The 24,832-nt window shown below is 42.9% G+C and overlaps 1 protein-coding gene across 1 annotated transcript in view; it reads left to right on the forward strand.

Moving 5' to 3' along the window:
• Positions 1-24,832, forward strand: part of ANKK1 (ankyrin repeat and kinase domain containing 1) — a 136,216-nt gene that overhangs the window by 105,929 nt on the left and 5,455 nt on the right. Inside the window, exons 5-7 of the mRNA XM_068240776.1 lie at positions 345-500; positions 7,217-7,350; positions 16,590-16,629. Coding sequence (XP_068096877.1) covers positions 345-500; positions 7,217-7,350; positions 16,590-16,629 — 330 coding nt within the window. The remainder of the gene's footprint in view (positions 1-344; positions 501-7,216; positions 7,351-16,589; positions 16,630-24,832) is intronic.

Genomic DNA, 24,832 nt, shown 5'->3' on the forward strand with positions numbered 1-24,832 from the left:
TTCCAGACAGGAAGAGTTGTAGATCTGAATAACAGTATGTTTTTTCTGTAGCATAAAGAATAAGTTAAACCGCTCTCATGTCCCATACTTCCTGTTCCAGGAAAAGTCAAAGATCACCTTAAAAGCACAATACAAAGGGATCTGCCCAAAAACGGCAACTAGCAATTAAAATAGATGAGAAGTGAAAATGATAGTTTCCTGTATTTTTTTTTTTTCGAAGAAAAGAAAAAGGTCTTAGAAAATTTGTGAACTTTCACTGAACCATATAATGAGATCAGAAAATTTCATTCTTGGCTGGCTCAATGCTTGAAATGTAATAATTACATATATATGACTCTGTGTAGGTAATAGCATGATGACTGTCATAGTGAAAGTAGCAGCTGGTCAGCGACCTCCATTACAGGATATTTCTGAAGATGCTCCTGTGGAATGCCAGCAGATGATTGACTTGATGCAGAGATGCTGGAATCAGAGTCCGAATAAAAGACCAAGCTTTTCTGGTGGGTACTAATGTTACACAGCTGGGTTGAAAAAAGATATCTATCCATCGATTTAAACCAGAAAGTATAGTACTAGCATAACAGAAACAATAGAATGCATCCTTACATATCCCAGTTGGTCCAGTGGAAGGCAAGGCTTGGACCTATTAGTCTAAAAGGAGGGAAAAAAATCCTTCCTGATACCAGGGCCTATATGCAATTCACTTTTTCACCTGAGTTTTCTCCTAGGTGATAATTTTAAACTTGCCAAGAACATTTCTTTTAAGCCACCAGCAAGCAAGAAAATACTCAAAATAATTTTAATAGTACTTTCTCACCTACTGTTTGGTACTTTTTAAGTTGAAAAGTGCTGGAAAGTTATTTTAAATTGAAGATGAAAAAGTATCTCCTAGGAGAAAACTCAGGTGAAAAAAGGAATTGCGTATGGCCCCAGGGCCCATATGCAATTCACTTTTTCTCCTGAGTTTTCTCCCACGTGATATTTTTAAACTTGTCAATTAAATGCCTTTTAAGCCTCCAGAATGCAAGAAGATACTCAAAATAATTTTGATGTCACTTTTTCACCTACTTTTTTGTACTTTTTTAGTTTAGAAGTGCTGGAAAGTTATTTTAAATCGAACATGAAAACTTATCTCCCAGGAAAAACCTCAGAAAAGAGTTAATTGCATATGGGGCCAGATGTTACTGGTACACTTTTGCCATCAGCAGCTCTGTTTACATAGAACAGAATAGAAGGGAATTTAGAGATGATCAAATCAGTCAAAATTTGAATTTGTTTTCAAATTCAGCTTTGATCTCCATAATGTAAATATAGTTTCAACTTTTGAGTAGTGTTAGTGTTCGAATGTGGCAATTACCAATATTCTTTTATGATTATTTAGCATCTATTTTTCCTCCTGCCTTTTTTGCATAGATACTCTCCCAATCAAGATATGGGTGAGGGGCATGGAAGATGCAATTTAACCACTCTACCAAATGTATCAATGTGAAGGAAAGTTACACTATCATTCATTTATAAGAAGTGCTGGACATGTTACCTCAATTGTGAACCCCAAAAGTGTAGTGGCCAAGGGAGGGAAGCATTAGACTTATGAAACGTTTATCTGGACAGGGGCTATAAAGTGGAGCTGAACTCAGAACTTCCTCTCTGCTCTAAAAGATAAGCAACAGCATAATACACGTTAAAGAAAAAAAGATTTGTTGCAGCCAACATCCTGTGTTTACTAATTTATCTCTTCTGTGGCAGTCAGCTGACACAGCTGAGGAATCAAATTACAACTTGTGCTTAGTCACAAAACAGGGGGAATTAAGGTGCGTACAAACATGCGACTATAGTCGTTTGTAACGATCGTTCTCCGATCTTTACCAACGACGATCGTTACAAAAAACGAACCACCGACTATTAAGGCAAACGACGAACGAGCCAAATCGCTACAAAAGAAAGTTCTGTCTCGGCGGATTTTAACTAACGACGATCGTTTGCAAAAGTAGTACATCGTTGGAGACGGTCGTTCGTACTAGGCTTGACATGTGCATTTCACTATTTCTCCCTGAAACTTCTCATTTTTATGCGCAGGCGCAATAGTTGCTTTACGTGATGTAACGTTCGTTCTAACGATCAGATCGTTACACACCTTTTAAAACTAACTTTACTTAGGTCGTTCTTTCATCAATTAAAAGTTCGTTCGTCGTTCTCAACGAACGATTGTTGCCGCATGTGTGTACGTAGCATTAGACAGACTAAACTCTCTAATTACATACTGGGTGCATTTATATTTGTTTTCCTTCTGTCCTGTGCAAGAGTTCAGGCTCACTTTAAATTGAATACTAGGAAATGTAAAATGGTAAGGCTAAAAAGCAAAACGTTCAGCTTCACAAATAACATGTATATTTCCTTTTTTTTCCCTTTATGCTTACATCTGCGCTAATAGCTATTGTATCTACTGAAAAATGTTGAGATGTTGCCGTGGAGCAAACGTGGTCACCGCAGTTGCAGCACTGGCTGCATCTATTTAGGAAATCCTTAGTGGTGCACATTTAACTATGGAAAGCTGAGTCTTCAGGTCTCCTTAGCAAGAAATGCATACTGAATCCTTAATATCCCTTGAGCCACGCATTCAGTTTTCCCATTACTAATACATCAAGCTAAAATAGCTACATAATCTCAGCATTAAAAAAAAAAAAAGTTTAGAACCTCTGGAGTGGCTATGGTATGTAGATATTAACACAAAATTGCAGAATAGTCTAATTTGAAAAAAAACCCAAAAACAAACAAAAAAAAAACACTTCAATTACCTTTTAAGAATGCTTTATGCATGTATTCATTTTTCATCTTTAGAGCATATGCAATTCTGTCTTTAAAGGGTCTCTTTTCAGGAAAAATAAAGTGCATATTCCAGCTTTTTATTACAGCCTGTCTCCCCCCCCCCCCCCCAACACTGCAGTAATGCACTAACATGGCCAACACAACGACACAATCATTGTTGTAGGGGCTGCACCTGCTCTCACCATTTAATAATAATAACTCCAGTATTTGTGTAGCATTTTTCTCCGGTCAGACTCAAATTGCTTGCGAGACTGCCACTAGAGTGCACTCAGTAGGCAGCCACTTTTTATCCTTTAAAGAGGAACTGTCGCGAAAATCTTAAAATTTAAAACACATAGAAATAAGTACATCTCTTCCTGAGTAAAATGAGCTGTAAATTACGTCTCTCTTATGTTGCTGTCACTTACATTAGGTAGTTGAAATCTGACATTACCAACAGATTTTGGGCTAGTCTATCTCTCCATAGGGGATTCTCAGCATGATCTTTATTCTTTACAAATACACCCCCTGAAAAAGATTTATACAAAGGTGCTGGCCAGCCTCCCTGCTCGCTGCACACTTTTTTGGGAATTGGATGGAGCAACTGCCATTCGTTAAGTGCATTTTGAAAATAAGGAAATCCCTGTAAACCCCCCATTAAGCAGATGGGCTAGTCCAAAACCTGTCCGTTCTATTAGATTTCTACTATCCACTGTAAGTGACAGTAACATAGGAAAAAAGTTATTTATGGCTCATTTTACTCTGGAAGAAACATACTTCTTAATTGTATATTTACATATATTTTAAATTTTAAGATTTTTGCGACAGAGGTCCTTTAAATTTGTGTGGCATTTTTAAATGAATAATACCACCATGTCCTATGATACAGAGTTATGCTCAATGATGAATAATAAGAAGTGCATGGATGTACACAATACCGTTACATTTCAATGGGACCAATTATCTTTTAATGTGCAGAGCTATACTCTGGTCAGCCATCCAATTCGTGGTGGTAATGCATCCTGCCTTGGGATCACAAATGTGGCATCAAATTAAGCTGATGGATTACTTTTGGTACTCTCAGGCTAAGTAACTTAGGTGGAATGTATTAATACAATAGAAAAAAAAAAGCCTGAGCTTGGGCTGTAAAGTGTAGCTGAGACGAGAAGCGTCTCAGGTTCTATATTTACCTGGGGCTTCCTTAGGCCCCCTTAAGGCTGCTTGTCCCTCGCTGTCTCCCCGGGTGGCTTCAGTCCCCTGCAATTCAGGCTAAAAGCCTGCCCGAGTCACGCTTCATCGTGCATGCACGGCCCGACCAGGCGCGCTCCACCATTGCCCGTCCCTGTGGCATTCTGTGCCTGCGCAGTAGTACTGCACAAGCGCAGAACGCTCTCAGCCATAGGAGTGCACACGGGGATCGTGCCTGGCCAGGCCGCGCATGCGCGATTAAGCGCAACTCGGCCAGGCTTTTGGGCTGAATTTTGGGGGACCAGAGCCACTCGGGAGATGGCGAGGGATGGGTAGCCTTAAGGGGGCTTTAGGAAGCCTCCGGTAAGTATAGTAACTAAGATGCTTCTTGTCTCAGGTACACTTTAAGCTACTTAAAGGATGCATGAGGCGAAAAAAAGGAATCCATCTTTACAGGGGCTTCTTCCTGTGTCTCTGTGTTCCTTTCCCCAGTTCTGCTTTCACCTGATCTTCTGCTGTCCCCTCCGTAGCGGCCGTCATATCCTTAAAATGTGTCCTTTAAGGCTCCATAACATTGAAAAAGATTTCCTGAGTGAGTTGAGCAAAAAAGGACTTACAGTATATCTGATATGTTGTGCGTTATCAGACATTGGAGATTGTCGCACCTGCCATGTGAAAATGGAAAGATAGATCAAACTACACTCTCGACAATGCGGGTTGGACCTCCATCTTAAGTAGCATGGCAAAATCTTCAATTAACAATATTTTGAAAGAAAGATCTTATAAAATCCTGTATGACTGGTACCACACCACCTCTAAATTGCACCAATGATGCTTGATCTTTTCTTACAAGTGTTTTAGAGGCTGTGGTCAGAGTGCTGATCATCTCAATTGCTGGTGGGGATGCGCAGCTGTCTGTACCTTTTAGCTCATGTGTTTTCACCTTATATCAGAGGTCTTGGGGATTGAAGTTTGAGCAGACACAATCCACCTATTTCTAAATATGTTAATGCTCTTATTGCCCAAGTCTGTAATGCTGCCAAATCCCTTTTGGCTTACACCTGAAAAAGCTCTCCTCCTCCCCGATCTGCCCTGATTCTCAAAATTAAGATTTACTAATTGGAGCATATCACCTCCTCTTCTACCAATAAACCGGACAGTTTCCTCAAAGTGTGGGGCCGCTGGTCGTCCTGAACGTTTTCCCATTGGTCTTTGTTCTCACCCATGGTCTTTTATTGGGCCGTCTCCGTTTATCCTCTTTCAATTAAGCTACCCTTATTTTTTGCGTTGTTTTGTGTTGAAACCTTGATAACACTTTAGTCAAACTTGACGGATGTTCTATAATATATTATATCTATCTCTTTTGACGGCTGTTCCCTAATGGTTGCTGTATCCATATCCCCTGAACATTTTGCATAGGGTATTACCATTTTTGACTGTGTTATATATTATGTTTAATAAAAAGTAAAGTTGAAAAAAAATGTATCCACTAAAGTCATTTAGGTTTTCTTGAACACTGTACGTGTTATCATAACAATAAAAAAAATCCCAATAAAAGCACATCCAGTGCATTTCACTAGCACAATTCACATTATATAAGATCTAAAAGGTGCATTTCTTAAACCTATTGCAGGAGTCATTTTGGTGTATCCACTGTGGTGAAAGAAATGTGAAAATGAGCGGGGCCGGAGCTACCATAGAAAAAAATGGGCAATTGCCCCAGGGCCCCAGAGCTTGTAGGGGCCCCCCAAGGTGTCCCTCCCCCATCTTAACTGTTGCTTCCCAGGGACTCTGCAGAGTCTGTTAACCGGTTCAGCGCCGCAGTGCCGAAAATCTCATGCATCCGAGCAACGTTCACCTCCCATTCATTCGCCTATAACTTTATTGCTACTTATCACAATGAATTGATCTATATCTTGTTTTTTCCGCCACCAATTAGGCTTTCTGTGGGTGATACATTTTGCTAAGAGCCACTTTACTGTAAATGCATTTTAACAGGAAGAATAAGAAAAAGACGGAAAAAATTCATTATTTCTCAGTTTTTGGCCATTATAGTTTGAAATTAATATACGCTACCGTAATTAAAACGCATGTATTTTATTTGCCCATCTGTCCCGGTTATTACACCGTTTAAACGATGTCCCTATCACAATTTATGGTGCCGATATTTCATTTAGAAATAAAGGTGCATTTTTTCAATTTGCGTCCATCACTATTTATAAGCTTATAATTTTAAATAATATAATAACATATTCTCTTGACATGCATATTTAAAAAGTTCAGACCCTTGGGTAACTATTTATGTTGTTTTTGTTTTGTTTTTTAATTGTTTTTTTTTTTTTTAATAAAAAAAAGTGTATGTGGGTAATTTTTGGTGTGGGAGGGAAACTGCTAATTTTAAATGTAAAATAATATTTTTTTTAATCAAAAATATATGTGGGTGCAGTTTACTATTTGGCCACAAGATGGCCAGTGAAAAATGTCCTAGATGCGAACCAGCTTGCATCTAGGAACTAAAATGCTGAGGAGTTTTTTCCTGGGGGCAGAAATACCGCGCTCTCTGGAGAGAAAGCATCGGTATTTCTGCGGGGAAGTTAGATCGGTGAATGGGAATTATATTCCCATTTACTGATCGGGGGGCTAGCGGCGGGCAGCAGGAGCGCGCGCGGGGGCGCGCCCGATCGCGCGCACGAGCCGGCAGCAGCAGTGCCTATCTGGACGAGGAAGCTCGTCCAGATAGGCCGAACTGGTTAAGTTGGGAGGTGATTGGGGGAGGGTCAGTAGCCAGCTCAGGGGCCCAGGAGGGAAATTTGGCTGCAACAAAGGACCTCTAATGACGTTTTTTGGTCGGGGGTGTCTGTTGGGGGGCCTCAGGCTAATTTTGCCCTAGGGCCCAATTGTTACTTGAACCGGCCATGAAAATGAGTACAAAATGCATACAAACACACACACACAAAATCATGTGAAGATTTGTAATTTTTCACACTTTTTTTTAATGATCGTTAAAATGTGTTTAATATGCACACAACCTTAATAAATTTTGGCATTACAAATTGGATTACAACACAATCTAATGTCTGAGTTTCTGTAGATTAATGTTGTTTGATCATCATTAGTCCTGTGGCATTGTATTTAGTATTAATATTTAATACAGTATACAGTGATTGCGTGTGTTTTTATTTATTTTTTGTGCTGCTTACCTATATTTGCTTTTCCTGTTTAGATATCATTGTTGAATCACACATGTTAGTGTGTTTAGTACAAAGCCCATTGCCAGAGCATACAAGCATGTGGTCCAAAGCTGAAAAAGATCCCATCAAATCTTCTGCTTTAATAATCAACAACAGAGACAGTGACGTAAGTAGAACATAATTCCAAATGTATTTTTAGCTATACAGTGGGTTGCAAAAGTATTCGGCCCCCTTGAAGTTTTCCACATTTTGTCATATTACTGCCACAAACATGAATCAATTTTATTGGAATTCCACATGAAAGACCAATACAAAGTGGTGTACACATGAGAAGTGGAACGGAAATCATACATGATTCCAAACATTTTTTACAAATAAATAATTGCAAATTGGTGTGTGCATAATTATTCGCCCCCCTTTGATCTGAGTGCTGTCAGTTGCCTATAGACATTGCCTGATGAGTGCTAATGACTAAATAGAGTGCACCTGTGTGTAATCTAATGTCAGTACAAATACAGCTGCTCTGTGAGGGCCTCAGAGGTTGTCTAAGAGAATATTGGGAGCAACAACACCGTGAAGTCCAAAGAACACACTAGACAGATCAGGGATAAAGTTATTGAGAAATTTAAAGCAGGCTTAGGCCACAAAAAGATTTCCAAAGCCTTGAACATCCCACGGAGCACTGTTCAAGCGATCATTCAGAAATGGAAGGAGTATGGCACAACTGTAAACTTACCAAGACAAGGCCATCCACCTAAACTCACAGGCCGAACAAGGAGAGCGCTGATCAGAAATGCAGTCAACAGGCCCATGGTGACTCTGGACGAGGTGCAGAGATCTACAGCTCAGGTGGGAGACTCTGTCTATAGGACAACTATTAGTCATGCACTGTACAAAGTTGGCCTTTATGGAAGAGTGGCAAGAAGAAAGGCATTGTTAACAAAAAGCATACGAAGTCCCGTTTGCATTTTGCCACATGCCATATGGGGGACACAGCAACCATGTGGAAGAAGGTGCTCTGGTCAGATGAGACCAAAATGGAACACTTTTGACCAAAATGCAAAACGCTATGTGTGGCAGAAAACTAACACTGCACATCACTCTGAACACACCATCCCTACTGTCAAATATGGTGGTGGCAGCATCATGCTCAGGGGGTGCATCTCTTCAGCAGGGACAGGGAAGCTGGTCAGAGTTGATGGGAAGATGGATGGAGCCAAATACAGGGCAAACTTGGAAGAAAACCTCTTGGAGACTACAAAAGACTTGAGACTGGGGCGGAGGTTTACCTTCCAGAAGGACAATAACCATAAGCATAAAGCCAGGGCAACAATGGAATGGTTTAAAGGGAACCAGAGAGGAAGGATTTTATAAAATATAAAAAGAGTTTATACATACCTGGGGCTTCTTCCAGCCCCATAAGCCTGGATCGCTCCCACGCCGCCATCCTCCGCTTCCTGGATCCGCCGGTACCGGGCCCGTCACTTCCGGCGGACGCGGCCAATTGTCCGCATCACAGGGGCTCCCGCCATACCCGTACGCATGCGGCTGCGCAGTAGGCAGCCACATGCGTATCTGTATGGAGGGAGCGCCCTGTGATGCGGAGAATTGGCCGCGTCCACTGGCCGACTGGCCGACTGGCGGTAATGACGGGACCCGGTATCGGCGGTTCTAGGCAACGGAGGACGGCGGCGTGCGAGCGATCCGTGCGTATGGGGCTGGAGGAAGCCCTAGGTATGTATACTTCATCCTCTCTGGTTCCCTTTAAAACAAAACATATATATGTGTTAGAATGGCCCAGTCAAAGTCCAGATCTAATTCCAATCGAGAATCTGTGTCAAGATCTGAAAACTGCTGTTCACAAACGCTGTCTATCTAATCTGACTGAGCTGGAGCTGTTTTGCAAAGAAGAATGGGCAAGGATTTCAGTCTCTAGATGTGCAAAGCTGGTAGAGACATACCCTAAAAGACTGGCAGCTGTAATTGCAGCAAAAGGTGGTTCTACAAAGTATTGACTCAGGGGGCCGAATAATTACGCACATCTCACTTTGCAGTTATTTATTTGTAAAAAATGTTTGGAATGATGTATAATTTTCAATATACTTCTCACATGTACACCACTTTGTATTGGTCTTTCACATGGAATTCCAATAAAATTGATGCATGTTTGTGGCAGTAATGTGACAAAATGTGGAAAACGTCAAGGGGGCTGAATACTTTTGCAACCCACTGTATGTCCTCATTTTCATATTGTGTTAAGCATTCACAACTTTATCTAATTCTTATCATATCCCTCCCCTTTGGTTTTTGGGCTTCTGAATAAGGCTAAAAGAGTTGTTTTTTTTAATTATTTTTGTTGATACACCTCAAAGGAAATGGGGCAATGTCACCTGGGAAGTTTAAGAAAATCCATGTAATCCTTTAGTATTCTATAAATTATGATGACACCTCCCACACCCTTTAGGATTTTAGCCTTTTTCAGTCCCTACCTAATACCAACACTAATCGAAGGCTACTTTGCACTGGAGTTCGGCCACTCTTGAGCACTACAATGTTAAAAGGCCCATGACCATGCACAAGCTATTTAGAAATGCATGTGCATCTTTTAGTAGGAGGATTTGTCAGTAGTGGGTGATCTAAATTTTAGCACACTTAAAGAGAAACTCTGACCAAGAATTGAACTTTATCCCAATCAGTAGCTGACACCCCCTTTTACGTGAGAAATCTATTCCTTTTCACAAACAGACCATCAGGGGTCGCTGTATGAGTGATATTGTGGTGAAACCCCTCCCACAAGAAACTCTGAGTACGTACTCCTGGCAGTTTCCTGTCTGTGAACCTTGCTGCATTGGGGAAAATAGCTGTTCACAGCTGTTTCCAACTGCCAAAAAAGCATGCACCAGCTACATCACCTGCCAACAGTAAAAATGTCACCATGTAATAAATGTCAGAATGTAAATTAGGGATTTAAAAGATTTTACAACGGGCAAACACTGACTAAATCATTTATACATAATTATTGTAAAAATGAAGCACTTTTTTATTGCATTATTTTCTGTGGAGTTCCTCTTCAAGGTATGCTTCAAACTGGCTTATAAAGTGATATAGATGTCAGATGTACTAGGCTTCCCAGGTATGTTTTTGCAGATGAATAATAGAAGTTTGTCTTCTTAAGACTAAGGGTATTTGTGATTATTCAGGTTGGAGTGAGCTCTGAGGCGTCCCACAATGCATCACTGCTGAATATGCAAATAATTTCTTTGTTGTCCCTGTACACTAGCCACACTTCCAGAACCTCTTGAATGCATTGATGTGTCATGTGTTAATATTACAGATTGGTTGATCCTCATCAGTGCACATGGCATGGATTAATAAGGCTCTATGGTGAAGGAAGCTTTTTGGTCTCTTTCAGCCCTTTACACACTCGTAGGAGTTCTGGTTCCCAATGAGCTTGCTGGGCTATCTGTAACTATGCAGCTGAAATAAACCTTGCAGTCTAACATAATTCATGGAAGATTTATTTTTAAATGATGGAGTATTTTGTATCATTATGAAATTAAGGGTAAATGTAGAGTTACAAATTTGAAGTCTAAAAATGAATTATCTGACTGGGTGTAACGATTGTGGAATTCTTTCCATGGTCAGCGCACAGGATGCGCGCTGACACTGCGGAAATCCTCCACAAGCGTATAATCTGAGAGAACCCAGCAAAAGGTGCAATGCACCTGTAGAGGGGAATTCCTGCCGGCAGATGGAGCCGTGGAGTGCAGAGGAACAGATCCTCTGCACAGCCACAGATGCCAGATAGGAATTGTACGAGGGGAAGCAATGCAGGGCAAGATAGCCCTTAAAGAAAGAGAGCACAGCAACAGGGTGTATGTGTGTCCACCAATCTAGTCACCATCCAGCGACGATGAACCCACAACCGTGAAGATCAGGTGGGAAAGCAATCGCAAGAGATAGTGATTGCTAACAGCGACACAAGACTGAATAAGCACAGAGAAGGAATGTATGTATGTCCACCAATCTCGTCGCCAACCTGCGACGGTGAACATACAACAGTGGAAACCAAGTGAGAACGCAATCGCAAGAGATGCGATTGCCAATGAGAATGAGCACAGGGACAGAATGTATGTGTGTGCACCAATCTAGTCGCCAACCCGCGACGGTGAACAAACAACAGCAGAAACAAAGTAGGAACGCAATCGCGAGAGAGGCGATTGCCAGAAGTGACACGAGACTGAGCAAGACAGAGCACGAGAGTAGCAAAGGCAAACAACAATGAGAAGATAAGGAAAATAACAAACGCTAGCTAAACGCCAACACCGCACTCATTCGCAACAGTGAACGCTTTTACGGCGCGGTAACAGAGACAAGCACACCACCCTAACTAACCAACGCCACACAAACACGAAACAGAGAACGTGAACGCTTGCTTAACGGTTACCCCACCGAGCCTACAGCAAGCGTTTGTATCAGACAAGACAGAGAGAAGGAGCAGCCAGCAGCAACCGCAGCTCTGGCCTACACTCCCAGACAGAGTTCAAAAGGAACCACTGCTGCTACCACTAGAGCGAGTGCGATCCAGACAGACAAATGAACAGAGACAGGAATAGGTCAGATAAGATCCACCGCTCTTCCGCCAGAGCGAGTGCGATCTAGGTTCAGGGACAGGACAGGAAGGATCCACTGCTCTTTCCGCCAGAGCGAGTGTGAACCAAGTAGGGAAACAGAGTTAGCAGGATCCACTGCTCTTTCCGCCAGAGCAAGTGTGATCCAAGTACAGAAACAGAGCTTAGTAGGATCCACTGCTCTTCCGCCAGAGCAAATGTGATCCAAGTACAGAAACAGACTAGCAGGATCCACTGCTCTTTCCGCCAGAGCAAGTGTGATCCAAGTACAGAAACAGAGCTTAGCAGGATCCACTGCTCTTTCCGCCAGAGCAAGTGTGATCCAAGTACAGAAGCAGACTAGCAGGATCCACTGCTCTTTCCGCCAGAGCAAGTGTGATCCAAGTACAGAAACAGAGCTTAGCAGGATCCACTGCTCTTTCCGCCAGAGCAAGTGTGATCCAAGTACAGAAACAGAGCTAGTAGGATCCACTGCTCTTTCTGCCAGAGCAAGTGTGATCCAGGTTCTGGAACAAACGATTCACCATCGCCAACCGCTGGTGACAGTGCAATCGCAAGGACAAACAGAAGACAGAACAGGCAATACAAATAATACAACCTGACTGTACTAGAGGGATGCCTAATGCAGTCCCCAGGAATACTGTAAGATAATCTTTAGCAAACAATAGCAAGGCTGACACTCCAGGAGTGTTTCAACAGTAACAAACCATGATGACCAGCAAATGATTGTGGGATCACATGGTATTTATGCTGCAAGCCTTCAAGGGAGGCGACTAGGCAATTTGCATAATCAGTATATGCAAATTCCTCAGCAGCAGAGCAGGTCTGAAGTTTGCAAAGCAAAGACAGGTCTATTATCCAGAGACCTGCATCCCACAGACTCAAGGAATGGTCAAACAGCTGTCTGCCTGTGCAGCCAGCTGAGCGAATCATTACACTGGGGATTATTTTCCCCTGGTAAAACACATTGGTTCACACTTTTAAGTGGATGCATATATTTTTAAAATAAAAATTTAAAATGCATGTGTATGCATACATATAGGATATGTATTTGCCCCAGAGTAAAAATTCACTATAAACACCCTTTTCCTATATTGCTGTCACTTACAACAGATATTATTAATCTGACATTTCTATCAGGTTTTGAACTAGTTCAACCCTCAGGCTGGTTTCACAGTGGGACGTTACAGGCGCACGTTAGAGCAGCCTGTAACGCAGCCCACTGCACAGTAATGAAAAATCAATGGGGCTGTTCACAGTGCCCGCGTTGCGTTACATTGTAACGCTGCGTCACAAGACAACGTACTGCATGCAGTACTTTAGACGCGGCTGAGCCGCGTTAGACTGCTTGCACATGCTCAGTAATCTTGTGGAGGAGCGGAGAGCGGCCAGGCACATGGCTAATTAATATGCACTGCACGTTGTGACGTGCAGTGTTTACTTCCTGGAGCGGCCGCTCTGTGCGGCGATTGGCCGGCGGGACCACGTGATGCCGCATGCGCACAAGAGTGCGCATCACGGCATCACTGACGCCAGAGTGAGCTGCACAACGCGGCTCACTCTGACGTCCAGATCCAGCACCACCAGGCGTTCCGTTAGGGGGACGTTATGCGACCTTAACGCCCCCTCTAACGCAATGTCCTGGTGTGAAATCAGCCTCAATATTTCCTTTATTGTTTACAAAAGACATCCCTGGAAAGGACCTATATTGCTAATTAGACTGACCAACTTCCTTTCAATAAGTGCTTTTGAACTTAAATAAAACCCTAAAACATGACAATCCCCCATGAGACGATGGACCAGTCCAAACCTGTAAGGTCTGTTTCCCACCTTTTTAAAGAGCTTTTCTGATCACCAGCTCCTTTCAGTGTTTTGAAAAGCACTTTGAAAATTAAATCCTATTTCACAATTAAAAGCTATTTCACAATAAATTGCTCTAAAATTGTTCAAAAATCACTAGTGCTTTTTGGTGTGAAACAACCCAAAGTGACAGCAACATATGAAAAATGTATAGCAGGATCTTACTCTGGGACGAATGGACGTCTTACTGTATATGTATGCACATGCATGTATTTCAAATTTTACAATTTGTCACGATACTGGCCCTTTAATTCATATTCTCAGCTGTGAATGCCCAGCCAAATGCTCCCTTCAGATAATCTTTAAGGTCTGGCTCTCTGCCTGAACCTACCACTTAAGCATGACAGGAATCCCATTACTTCAATCTGCACCGACTCAACCGCTACAAGGCAGATATTAAAGTGGAATATTTCAAGTGTAATGTCCACAGTGTCCATAATGTCAGGAATCATTTACTTAGGGCGGAAATATTTTCAAAAATAAAACATATTTTATATAGAAAGAGAAGGAAACAGAGAGGCACAGATATAGCTTTAGAAAATGGTAAATACCAATGATGCTGTTTCATGTCTGTGCTAGAGAATCCGTGCAGATTTCAGAAATGCAAGACGCTGCTGTAGACAGAAATAGCAAGGAAATGTGTATCTATTTTATTGCAAGTATAAGAAAGGTGCAAACAAGTGTATGGCACTCAGTGCAGGCTGGCAAATCACGCTTATGGTGCTCCCCAGTTCCAGCATACCATGCTCACGGCAATACACAATCAATGCAAGGAAGTGTAGACTACAGCACCGAGCACCAGTACTCGGATTAGGATTTTATAGAGCTCTTAGGTACACATTATTATTCTAGGATCAGTAGTGTCTGAATCACACACCTGAAACAAGCATGCAGCTAATCTTGCCAGATTTGTTTGTCTGAAACATCTAATTTGCATGCTTGTTTGGGATCTATAGCTAAAATGATTCGAGGCAGAGGATCTGCAGGACAGCCAGACAATTTGTCTGCTTTGTTTGTTTAAAATTAAATAAACATGTCAGCCTCCGTATCCCTCTCACTTCCGATTCCCTTATTTTCAGTTAATAAATGTCCTTTTTTTTCTAACTTCTGTTTTTTACACATTGCATCACTCATAGTGACACCACCAGCCATCATGCTGCCCAACCCCTACACGTTATTTTGATAAATGTGTAGAGAAGGCTGCCACCTGCCACTGTCAGTGTATGGATCTATGCACAGCTCGATGGGTCTATGTGCAGCAGCAGCAGCTGCCTTAGCTCTAAAAGTGTGGTGACCTGCAATTTGGGCAGCATGCTACTGCTCTTCTATAGCTTTAGTCATTATAACAGCACTAAGGAAATAGATTAATACGTCCAATCCCATGTCTTGATAAACTAAAGCCAGTGTTTTCAATAGCAGAGATAATGTTTTCAACACTTTGTTCAAGCTATATTAGAAGCTAAGGAAAAATAATTGCAATGACAATAATTTATGTAATAGAGGGACACTTTTATGTAACACACCTTGTAGTTCTTCTTTAACTTTTCCTTCAGTAGTAAATATCTCAGCATTAGCCAAGTTACTTGTTGTCTACATTGTCAGAATCTGGTCGTAAGCTACATACTTGCCTACCGACCACATGGCGAAGTTTGCTAGATCACCGTCACCCAAGGGATCAGGTAGCAATCCCTGCAGGGCGACAGAGCACACACAATGCTGTACATACTTGCCGTCAGCCTTTGGCTGACGACATGTATGTTTCTATGTGGGGAATGAGGGAGGGCGAACGTGTGTGATGGAGCGGCTTCCAGCAGCCAGCAGGTGGGGGAGCAGTGAAAACAATGACATTGTGCTGTGCTCAGGCATCATGCATTGGTAAAGATCCAACATGACGGATCTTAAAGAGAAACCGTGACCAAGAATTGAACTTCATCCCGATCAGTAGCTGATACCCCCTTTTACATAAGAAATCTATTCCTTTTCACAAACAGATCCTCAGGGGGCTCTGTATGGCTGATAGTGTGGTGAAACCCCTCCCACAAGAAGCTCTGAGGACCATGGTACCCCTGGCAGTTTCCTGTCTGTGAACCTTGTTGCATTGTGGGAAATAGCGGTTTACAGCTGTTTCCAACTGCCAAAAAAGCATGCAGCAGCTACATCACCTGCCAGCAGTAAAAATTTCACCATGTGATAAATGTCAGAATGTAAATCAGGGATTTAAAAGATTTTACAATGGGCAAACACTGGCTAAATAATTTATACATAATTATTGTAAAAATGAAGCACTTTTTTATTACATTATTTTCACTGGAGTTCCTCTTTAAGCGACTGTCCTGCGGCCGATGAACTGGTCTGACCACATGATTCTAGGCCATGGTGGTTGTTATCATCTGCCACAGCCAACCTCAGACCAGCATACCCATGCCCATATGGGCCTTTACAGCAAGCCATAATCCATTTCTTTCAAGTCTAAAAACTTGTACACATGAGCCAATATTCACTTTTAGGTAAAATTATCAACTGCTCATTGTTTGAAAAGGAACCCTTATGCCAATCAATCAGAAACTACTAATAAAGTAAATAGACATGGTGGTGTTTATAGAGTGGTGCTGCACACCACGCCATGTGGATATGAAAATGACTGATGAATACTAAAATGTAACAGAGGCAGTACACTAGAACTTGCCAAGAACAAAAGATCAGATGGAAAAGCCAGTTTACTATGTACGTACATTGATTTGATGTTCCTGCCTAATAGATTGTCAACTACAAAATTGATCAGAATGATCAGAAGTGATTTACTGTTTCCTAAGTAGAATGGATTCAAAACAATGACGGTGGATGTTGATATAGCATGATATTTTAATATGCAATTGTGAAAAATGTTTTTTTCATGCAACTCTCATCTTTACAGGGCAGTTACCAGTCATCATCTCCCAGTTCCATAAGCTGTGGTAAGCTTTGTCCAAATGTAATCTAATTTTTTATTGACACGTTAGAAGAATTCTAAAGTCCTCACGCACCTTGCAAAGCACTCTTGTTCTTATGTTGAGGGACAAGTGGCTCTTCCCAACCTTTATGTCCCCCAAAAAAGAGATGTGAATAAATGAATAGGGGTGACTTATGACTCTTGTAATAAGTAAAGGTGGAAACTCACACCTCAGGTCATGTACACTTGTGGAAACTGCATACAACTGGGCAGAAAACAAAGGGACTCCTGCAAACTCCTTTTGATATCCACAGAGGATTACACTGTGTCAAACTGTGCAAGTTTGTGTAGAAAGAGGCAGGTGTATCAGTGGTCGAGAGAGTAGAGCTGCACCAATGTGCTGATAACTGCTTTAATTTCAAACAAAGTCAGGGATTACAGGTGTAGCTGAGAGTCCCAGGTGGGTGGGTGGTCAGGCTGGCTGAACCCAAACAGTGCGCAGCTGTTTTGCATAGTCTGTTTGCTTCTTCACGACTATCATGTCGTCAGTTATGAACAAGCATACAGACTACACAAAACAGCCGTCAGCTGTTTGTTTTCAGTCACCCGGACCACTCACCTACCTGGGACACTCAGTTACACCTGTAATCCCTGACCTTGGATAAAAATAAAGCAGTTATCAGCAGGTTGATGCAGCTCTCCTCACTTCAACCATTGCCATGTAACTATCTCATCACCTTCCTTTGTAAGGGAGCAATCAATTGGACAGTGACAAAAATTGACAATTCATGTAATTCTCACATACACTCCACTCACAACAACCCTCCACATCCACACTGGGAGTACACTGATGAGCTTTCCAAAAAGAAAAATGAGAATTTAAAATTTTTTAAAAACACCTCTTTGTCAGTTGTAAAAATTACATATATGTATAAAACTGAAAAATCTCTGCCTCATTCACAAAAGCCTCCACGTCATATACAGTCTTCCTGATGCATTTGATTTTGTGTAATACTGATAGTCTTAAAGGAATAGTATCAAACTTCATCAATTTCTGGCAGTAGCATAAATCAAAATTCAATCAACAGTCTGATGGAACACAGCATATCTTTTTGCTGTGCAGTGTCTTATTTTATTTATTTTACCTTATAGATTGCGTCCCCTGAGAAACTGACGGCGATGGGGAATGGGGCAGCTCATTATATGAGAGGGGATTCCTCTATGACAGTGTAGCAGTGCCTATCCTACTTTCTCCACATCATAGCGCATTATTCAGCGCATGACCCGCCTAAGTAGCCTGCTATGAGGAGCGAGAGACAAGACAACCTCTCTCGCTCCTACTCTGCCCAGTCAATCTGCTCCAGGAGGCTTCTGTGTGTCGGGCTCGGGCTGCCGCCGCCGCCGCATCGTCATTGCTGTTTGCTACGGAACGGCAAACACATTAGCTGGAGGAGGGCGTGTCATTGCTCCTGAAAGCATTGGAAGCAGGAGCGGAAGGGGAGGAAGGCTCATGACACGCCCTCCTCCAGCTAATGTGTTTGCCGTTCCGTAGCAAACAGCAATGACGATGCGGTGGCGGCAGCCCGAGCCCGACACACAGAAGCCTCCTGGGGCAGATTGGCTGGGCAGAGTAGGAGCGAGAGAGGTTGTCTTGTCTCTCGCTCCGCATAGCAGGCTACTTAGGCGGGTCACGCGCTGAATAATGCGCTATGATGTGGGGAAAGTAGGATAGGCACTGCTACACTGTCATAGAGGAATCCCCTCTCATATAATGAGCTGTCCCATTCCCCGTCGCCGTCATTTTCTCAGGGGATGCAATCTATAAGGTAAAATAAATAAAATAAGACACTGCACAGCAAAAAGATATGCTGTGTTCCATCAGAGTGTTGATTGAAATTTGATATATGCTACTGCCAGAAATTGATGAAGTTTGATACTATTCCTTTTAGCCACAGGGTCTGTGTTTAGCCTCTTGTTAAAAAATATATGGCTGTTAGATAAAAGAATCCAAAAAGGTGTTAGTATCGTGACTACTTACTAATTCCCGTCAGGTTACCCACTGGTCGCTCCTCAGCTGCAGTGGCGGTCAATTTTGTTCATTGATTCGGCCTCCGTGGCAATGAGCTGCATGAAGGGTGGCCACTCCGGCGCAACTCACCAGCCTCTCTGCACAGCGAGTATGCCGGTTCGTGTAGGCCAGTCCCAGTCTCCTGGCTGCTCAGGCTCCGCGGCGTTCGCCGCTAATACTTCTGGTTCAGGGTTCAGACAGTAATGTCACTTCCTTGCATCTCACTGTCGGCTTCCTTGCGTTCCGGCTCTCATCAACTGTGGATTGTGCGTTAGTCCTGCTCACAAATACTCACAATTTTGCACCGTGTTTCCAATTGATCTTATGGGGCGCCCCAATACGATCTCATTAACATGTTTAGACACTCTCGGGTGTCTTCATCAGAATGAATAGGAATTACACAGAGCAAAGTTCACCATTTTTTTATCGTATACAGTCTCCTCCCCTTATTCCTTCCTTAAGGTGACAGGATTCTCTATAGCACATTTCTTTGTTCATTCCTACTTCCTTGTAATAAGATCTTATTTGTAGTCCAAAATGAAGATAAAAAATAATAAAAAATAAAATAGAAAATCAAAAACAGGAGGTGAAAAATTTCTCCTCATGATAGTTCTTTTACTTTTCCATGTAGCAAAGTATAGCTTTACTATATATATTCAATTGCATTTCTACCTGCTTTTCATTAGAAGACAAAGATGGAAACGCTGTCACCGTTGTTGCAAAAACCCAGGGGAGCAGGAAATCTGGTCTCAGTCCATGCAGCAAAATGCATGTGGTGGAGGGGAGACTTCGTGAACGGGGGTATACCGCTCATGTGATACGCGATGCGCGCAAACGTGTGTCACATAGGGGTCGTCGAGACCTTCTGGGGATGAATGCCGAGAGCAGAACGAGGCAAAAAAGGAACTTGACTTTTACAACTCCCTTCAGTTTGGAGTTAAGAAGGTAGTTAATATTATAAAAAAATATTTGCCAGTTCTGCACTCGGATCCCAAACTCCGAAGGATTCTGAATGATGGATGTGCATTTTCTGCATGCAGAGCACCCACTTTGGGGACGCGTCTTTCTCCTGTTTTTTTCTCCAGCACACCTAAACCGACTCCTACTTGGCTCACCTGCAGGGGTTCTTTTAGGTGCGGATATGGCACCTGCAGATATTGTTGTGTTCACAACCAGACACGGGAAATTATATCGCTTACAGAAGGCACTAGTTTTGCCATGAAGCAGTATATTAATTGTAATTCCAATAATGTTGTTTACCTCATTACCTGTGTCGCTTGTGGATTACAATATGTGGGATGCACCACCCGCCCCCTGAGGCAGCGGATCTCAGAACATTACAACGGACCGACTAGGTGCATTAGGAATGAGGCTTATGTGACCCAGGTTTCTAGTGTGTCCAGGCACTTTTTGAGGGTGCATGGGGCAATATGAGCAGTTTTGTCTTTCAAGGAATTGACAGACTAGCACATTCCCCCAGGGGAGGAGATTTACGTAGGTGTCTATTAAAACGAGAGGCCCTATGGATTTGGAGGTTAGGCACGCATGTACCCACAGGTTTAAATTCGAGACTCAATGTCAGTCAAACTTATGATATCAGGAATTAAATCCTTGCACATGTATAGCCCGTTCCTTCCTCCCCCTCCCCCCCCTCTCTCGCCTAATCACCCTTTCTGATGGCCACCTTGTCTTTGCTATCTGAGATTCATCGTATATACATTCAATTTGTCTATATGTCTTGTTGCTGAACCATAACATCACTGTTTTTTAAATCATTTTTCTATTTTTGTATACTGGCACTGCCATTTTTTATGTATTTGTACTTGTCACTTTAAGAGCAATTGGCCACACCCATTGTGGGCGGGCATTTGACTACTTAAAACTTGTGATGACTCTGTGTATGTTGGCTATGATTAAGGAGTCATTTTGAGCTCCGATATGTGTGAGCCTTGTGTGTATCTTCTGATGTGTTAATAAAGTTGAAGAAATCTTTTATACCCTACCCATGGTGTAGCGGATTATCCTTCTTTTGCTGCTTTTCATTAGAGGTTATGGGTACATGCCATCAGCCTCTCCCATGCTCATCAGCAACTTTCCCAAAACCCACCCACATTACTACATATCACTCACCCACTCAGTTATTTCTTTATTACAAAAAAACAGAGTTCCATCTCTTCATTTAGACCCTTGGGGGCCAGGGTATCTAGATTAAACATCCATTTGCTTTCTGCTCTGGACATCTTGGCAATGTAATCCCCGCCCCTCGGGTCCCTAGAGATCACTTCCAACCCAATGAAAATAATATCTTTCACCTGACAATTATGCCATCTTTTAAAATGTTCACTGTCTGAACCCTGACCCGCAAAATCAAATGCATCAGGAAGACTGTATATGTCGTGGAGGCTCTTGTGAATGAGGCAGAGATTTTTCAGTTTTATACATATATGTAATTTTTACAACTGACAAAGAGATGTTTTTAAAATGTTTTACATTCTTATTTTTCTTTTTGGAAAGCTCATCAGCATACTCCCAGTGTGGATGTGGAGGGTTATTGTGAGTGGAGTGTATGTGAGAAAATCATGAATTGTCAATTTTTGTCAGTGTAACATTTGAGAACTTTTGATGAATAAAAGGTGATTCTTTTTATGGTAATTTCTGGTGCCTCTCACATTTTTCTATATAAGGTGGTTTGAATGAAGTTGAGAGATAGGGCTACTCCAACCAAGTGAGATAGCAGCAATACTAAGGAGGCAAAGTCTTTTCCCCTCCTTTTCCAATTTACCAGGGACAGGAGACACATTACAGGCAAGTAGCCTGTGTGATGTGGGACTGCAATACAGATAGCTATCTGCTCTATCTCAGTCTCTCCACTCCTCCTCTCTCTGCATTCACCATTGTTTCCCCCCCTTCCCCTAGTGCTGGCTGGAAGGGGAGCGATCTTCCCCCAGGCCCCCTTTTTTATTCAGTGATTTAGGGCTGGTCCAGTGTCTGGTGTAATCAGGTTTGTTGTTGTAAGGCAATGTAAAATACTAGGCTAGCTGATAAAAGTGCAATTAAAGGGCAGGCAAGCTGGTAAATATTACAGCATGATGCAGAGCTTTCCTGGAGCGTCCGTGGGTAAAAATCTGTCTGGTCTCTCCTCATTGTTATAATGACTGCATATGTGGATAAGGTGTTAAACAAGCTGAAAAGTTTTTGACAGTCCCTAGACTCCAGGAGGGCTGCTTTCTGACTTGTGTGAGAGACCAGTAGGGACAGGAGTCCTATTACAGGCAAGTAGCCTCTGTGTGATGTTACACTGCAATACGGATAAGCTCTCTGCTCCATCTCGGGCTATTCTCAATTTCTCTCAACTCCTCCTCTCTCTGGGCTAGTGCAATGCCAAAATCACAATAGCAATCGCTAGCAATTAGTGAGTGCGATTTTGTGAAGCGATTTTCAGAGCGATTTCTGAATGAATCGCTCAAAAAATGCTACATGCGGTATACTCAGGGCCGGCCCGCTCATGAGGCGGGGTGAAACATTTGCCTCAGGCGGCAAACTTCAAAGGGCGGCACCCGCCCGGGGGGGCCGGCCGCCGAGCCGGAGGGGTAGCGGGCAGGTCGGGGGTATTGGGCCTAGCGGTGGGGAGGGGGGTCGGACCCCCCCCCCTCGCCTGGGTCCCCCGATCTGCGCTCCCCTCCAGCCTGTAATTAGTAAGCTGCTGCCAGATCGTAAGAGGCACGGGCGGGGAGGACTCACCTTTTCCGCGTTCCAGCGAGCGCTCCACTGACGTCACTTCCTGCATCGCCGCCCACTGTATTGTAAGTGGACGGCGATGCAGGAAGTGACGTCAATGGAGCGCACGATGGAACGCGGAAAAGGTGAGTCCTCCCCGCCCGTGCCTCTTACGATCTGGCAGCAGCTTACTAATTACAGGCTGGAGGGGAGCGCAGATCAGGGGACCCAGGCGAGGGAGGGGGGGTCCGACCCCCCTCCCCACCGCTAGGCCCAATACCCCCGACCTGCCCGCTACCCCTCTGGCTCGGCGGCCGCCCCCCCCCCCCCCGACGGGCCGGGGGGGGGGGGGGGCGGCGGCGTTTGCAGCTCTGCTAAATTTGCCTCAGGCGGCAAAAAGTGACGGGCCGGCCCTGGGTATACTTGTGATTTTGAAAAAATCACAACGCTGCTGTGGGAACACCCTCATAGGGTAACATTAGCCAAGCACTTTTCAAATCACGGTCGATTTAAAAAACGCTCAGAAGCCCTCTTGGTTGGCACCAGTGCTCCCTCATTCACCTTTGTTTCCCTCTTTCCCTAGTGTTGGCTGGCTGTGTCTTCTTGTCATAAAGGAAAGCTAAATAAAAGTGCAATCCTGGTGAGGCAAATTATTATTATTTAGTATTTATATAGCGCCGCCATCTTCCGCAGATGCATATATCCCTGCATCATATGGGTATCGCTTGCGCTATGTGACACTGTGTGGCATATTCCACTGAATCTTCCAAACTAAGTCTATCTCCCGTTCCTCTCTCGGGGAGTTGTTCCAGTGCTTTCCCCTGTTCAAATGTTCTGCTACCAGAAGCCCTCAGAAACACTCGTGTCCTTGAGTACTTCCAAAGATAGGCTGCTCCGTAATACGCCAGCGCACTTTTGTGCATGGGCAGTATGGAGCCACCTGTATTCGGAAGCACTCGGGGACATAATTGCTTCTGGACCTTTCAGGAATCCCCCCCTTAAAAATCCTGCGTTTGCCCCTGCCCTCCCCCCTCGCTTTCTGCACAGGTAAACTGAGAACCAATGTTATTCAATTGGCTAGTGCACACTTGAATATATTTTCCCCATACAGATAAACACAGACAGCAGTGAAGTACTGCACACATTTTCTCTATCAATTACATTAGCTTTGTGATAAAACGTGCATGTTTTTACACATACAGACACACATGGTGTGCAGAAAACACATACAGAAAACTAACAGACGAGTTTGCTTCTAGAGTCAGTTAATTATACTCACTCTCTCCTCCTCTGATGGAGCAGAATTGGCTCTGCAGACTTCTCCAGCATCACTACAGTATAGAGCACTTGAGGAGGGGTATAGAGGTTGGAGGCAGGGCCTGTACACAAGACCCTGCTACACACTGAATAGGGACTGTCTACAAATCTTTGTCTTTGTAGGATTCCTTATCAGTTGCTGAACAGATGCAGTCATTAGAACAATTGTGCAGAGAGCAGATTTTTTTCTCTCTGTGCCCTTAGTTGTCAGTCCCTCAAGACTAGGAAAAGAACATTCTCCCCCCATGGGGCCCTCTGCTGCTTCTGGGCCCCCCTGCAGCTGCATCCCTTGAAGGGTCTATTGTTACACCCCTGGCTGGCAGGCACTGGCCTTGGGGAGGAATTTGAGATATGGCAGGTAGTAGTTATAACTTTTATTTGAAGAGGATCAATAGAATGTAAAAAATAACACTGGATTTGCTCTTTAACTCCCCTATATGCTTTATGTGATTTCTGATTTCAGAGTGCAATAATGAGGCCTGATCCATTTCTTCATTCCAATATATTCAGTGTGTCAAAAGATTTCTCCTTATACTTGAAAGAAATTTGAATATACAGTATCTTTTTATGGGTGTAAAGTAAAATGTCTGCTGTAGACTTTGAATTTAAAAGATTAGGATATTACGGAAACAGTAATGTTAAAACATACAAGACAATTTAAACCATGAAAAATTGGGCCTGGTAAAACAAAAGACAATATTTACCTTATCTCTGGCAGGGCATTACATATGGTTTTGTCTCATCTCATCACCCAAGCCACCTTTTTGGCAACACTGCAACAATCTGCTGAAATTCCTAGAAATTATCCCTCTAAAAATATGGCAAGTGGACATGGCTTTGGGAAAAACTACTTCAATTTGAGCTTATTTAGAAAGAGAGAAATGCAGCAGTCAGTATGGAACAGGTTGCGAGACTATCATGAACCGTCTAAACATTATCAGTGGAAGACCTGTGTGAGGCTGGATAATAGGAATAGCTTTCAGTGGTACTACTGAAAAACTTATAAAAGTTATACCACCACCAGTATGCTATGCTATCAGCAGGACCCATGTGAGTGTTATGTGCTACTTCCATAATGCACATTACCATAGCTAAATTCACATTAACCACTTCACCCCAAAGGGGT

The sequence above is a fragment of the Hyperolius riggenbachi genome, chromosome 6 (assembly GCF_040937935.1).
Source record: "Hyperolius riggenbachi isolate aHypRig1 chromosome 6, aHypRig1.pri, whole genome shotgun sequence".
In the NCBI taxonomy this organism is placed as follows: Eukaryota; Metazoa; Chordata; class Amphibia; order Anura; family Hyperoliidae; genus Hyperolius; species Hyperolius riggenbachi.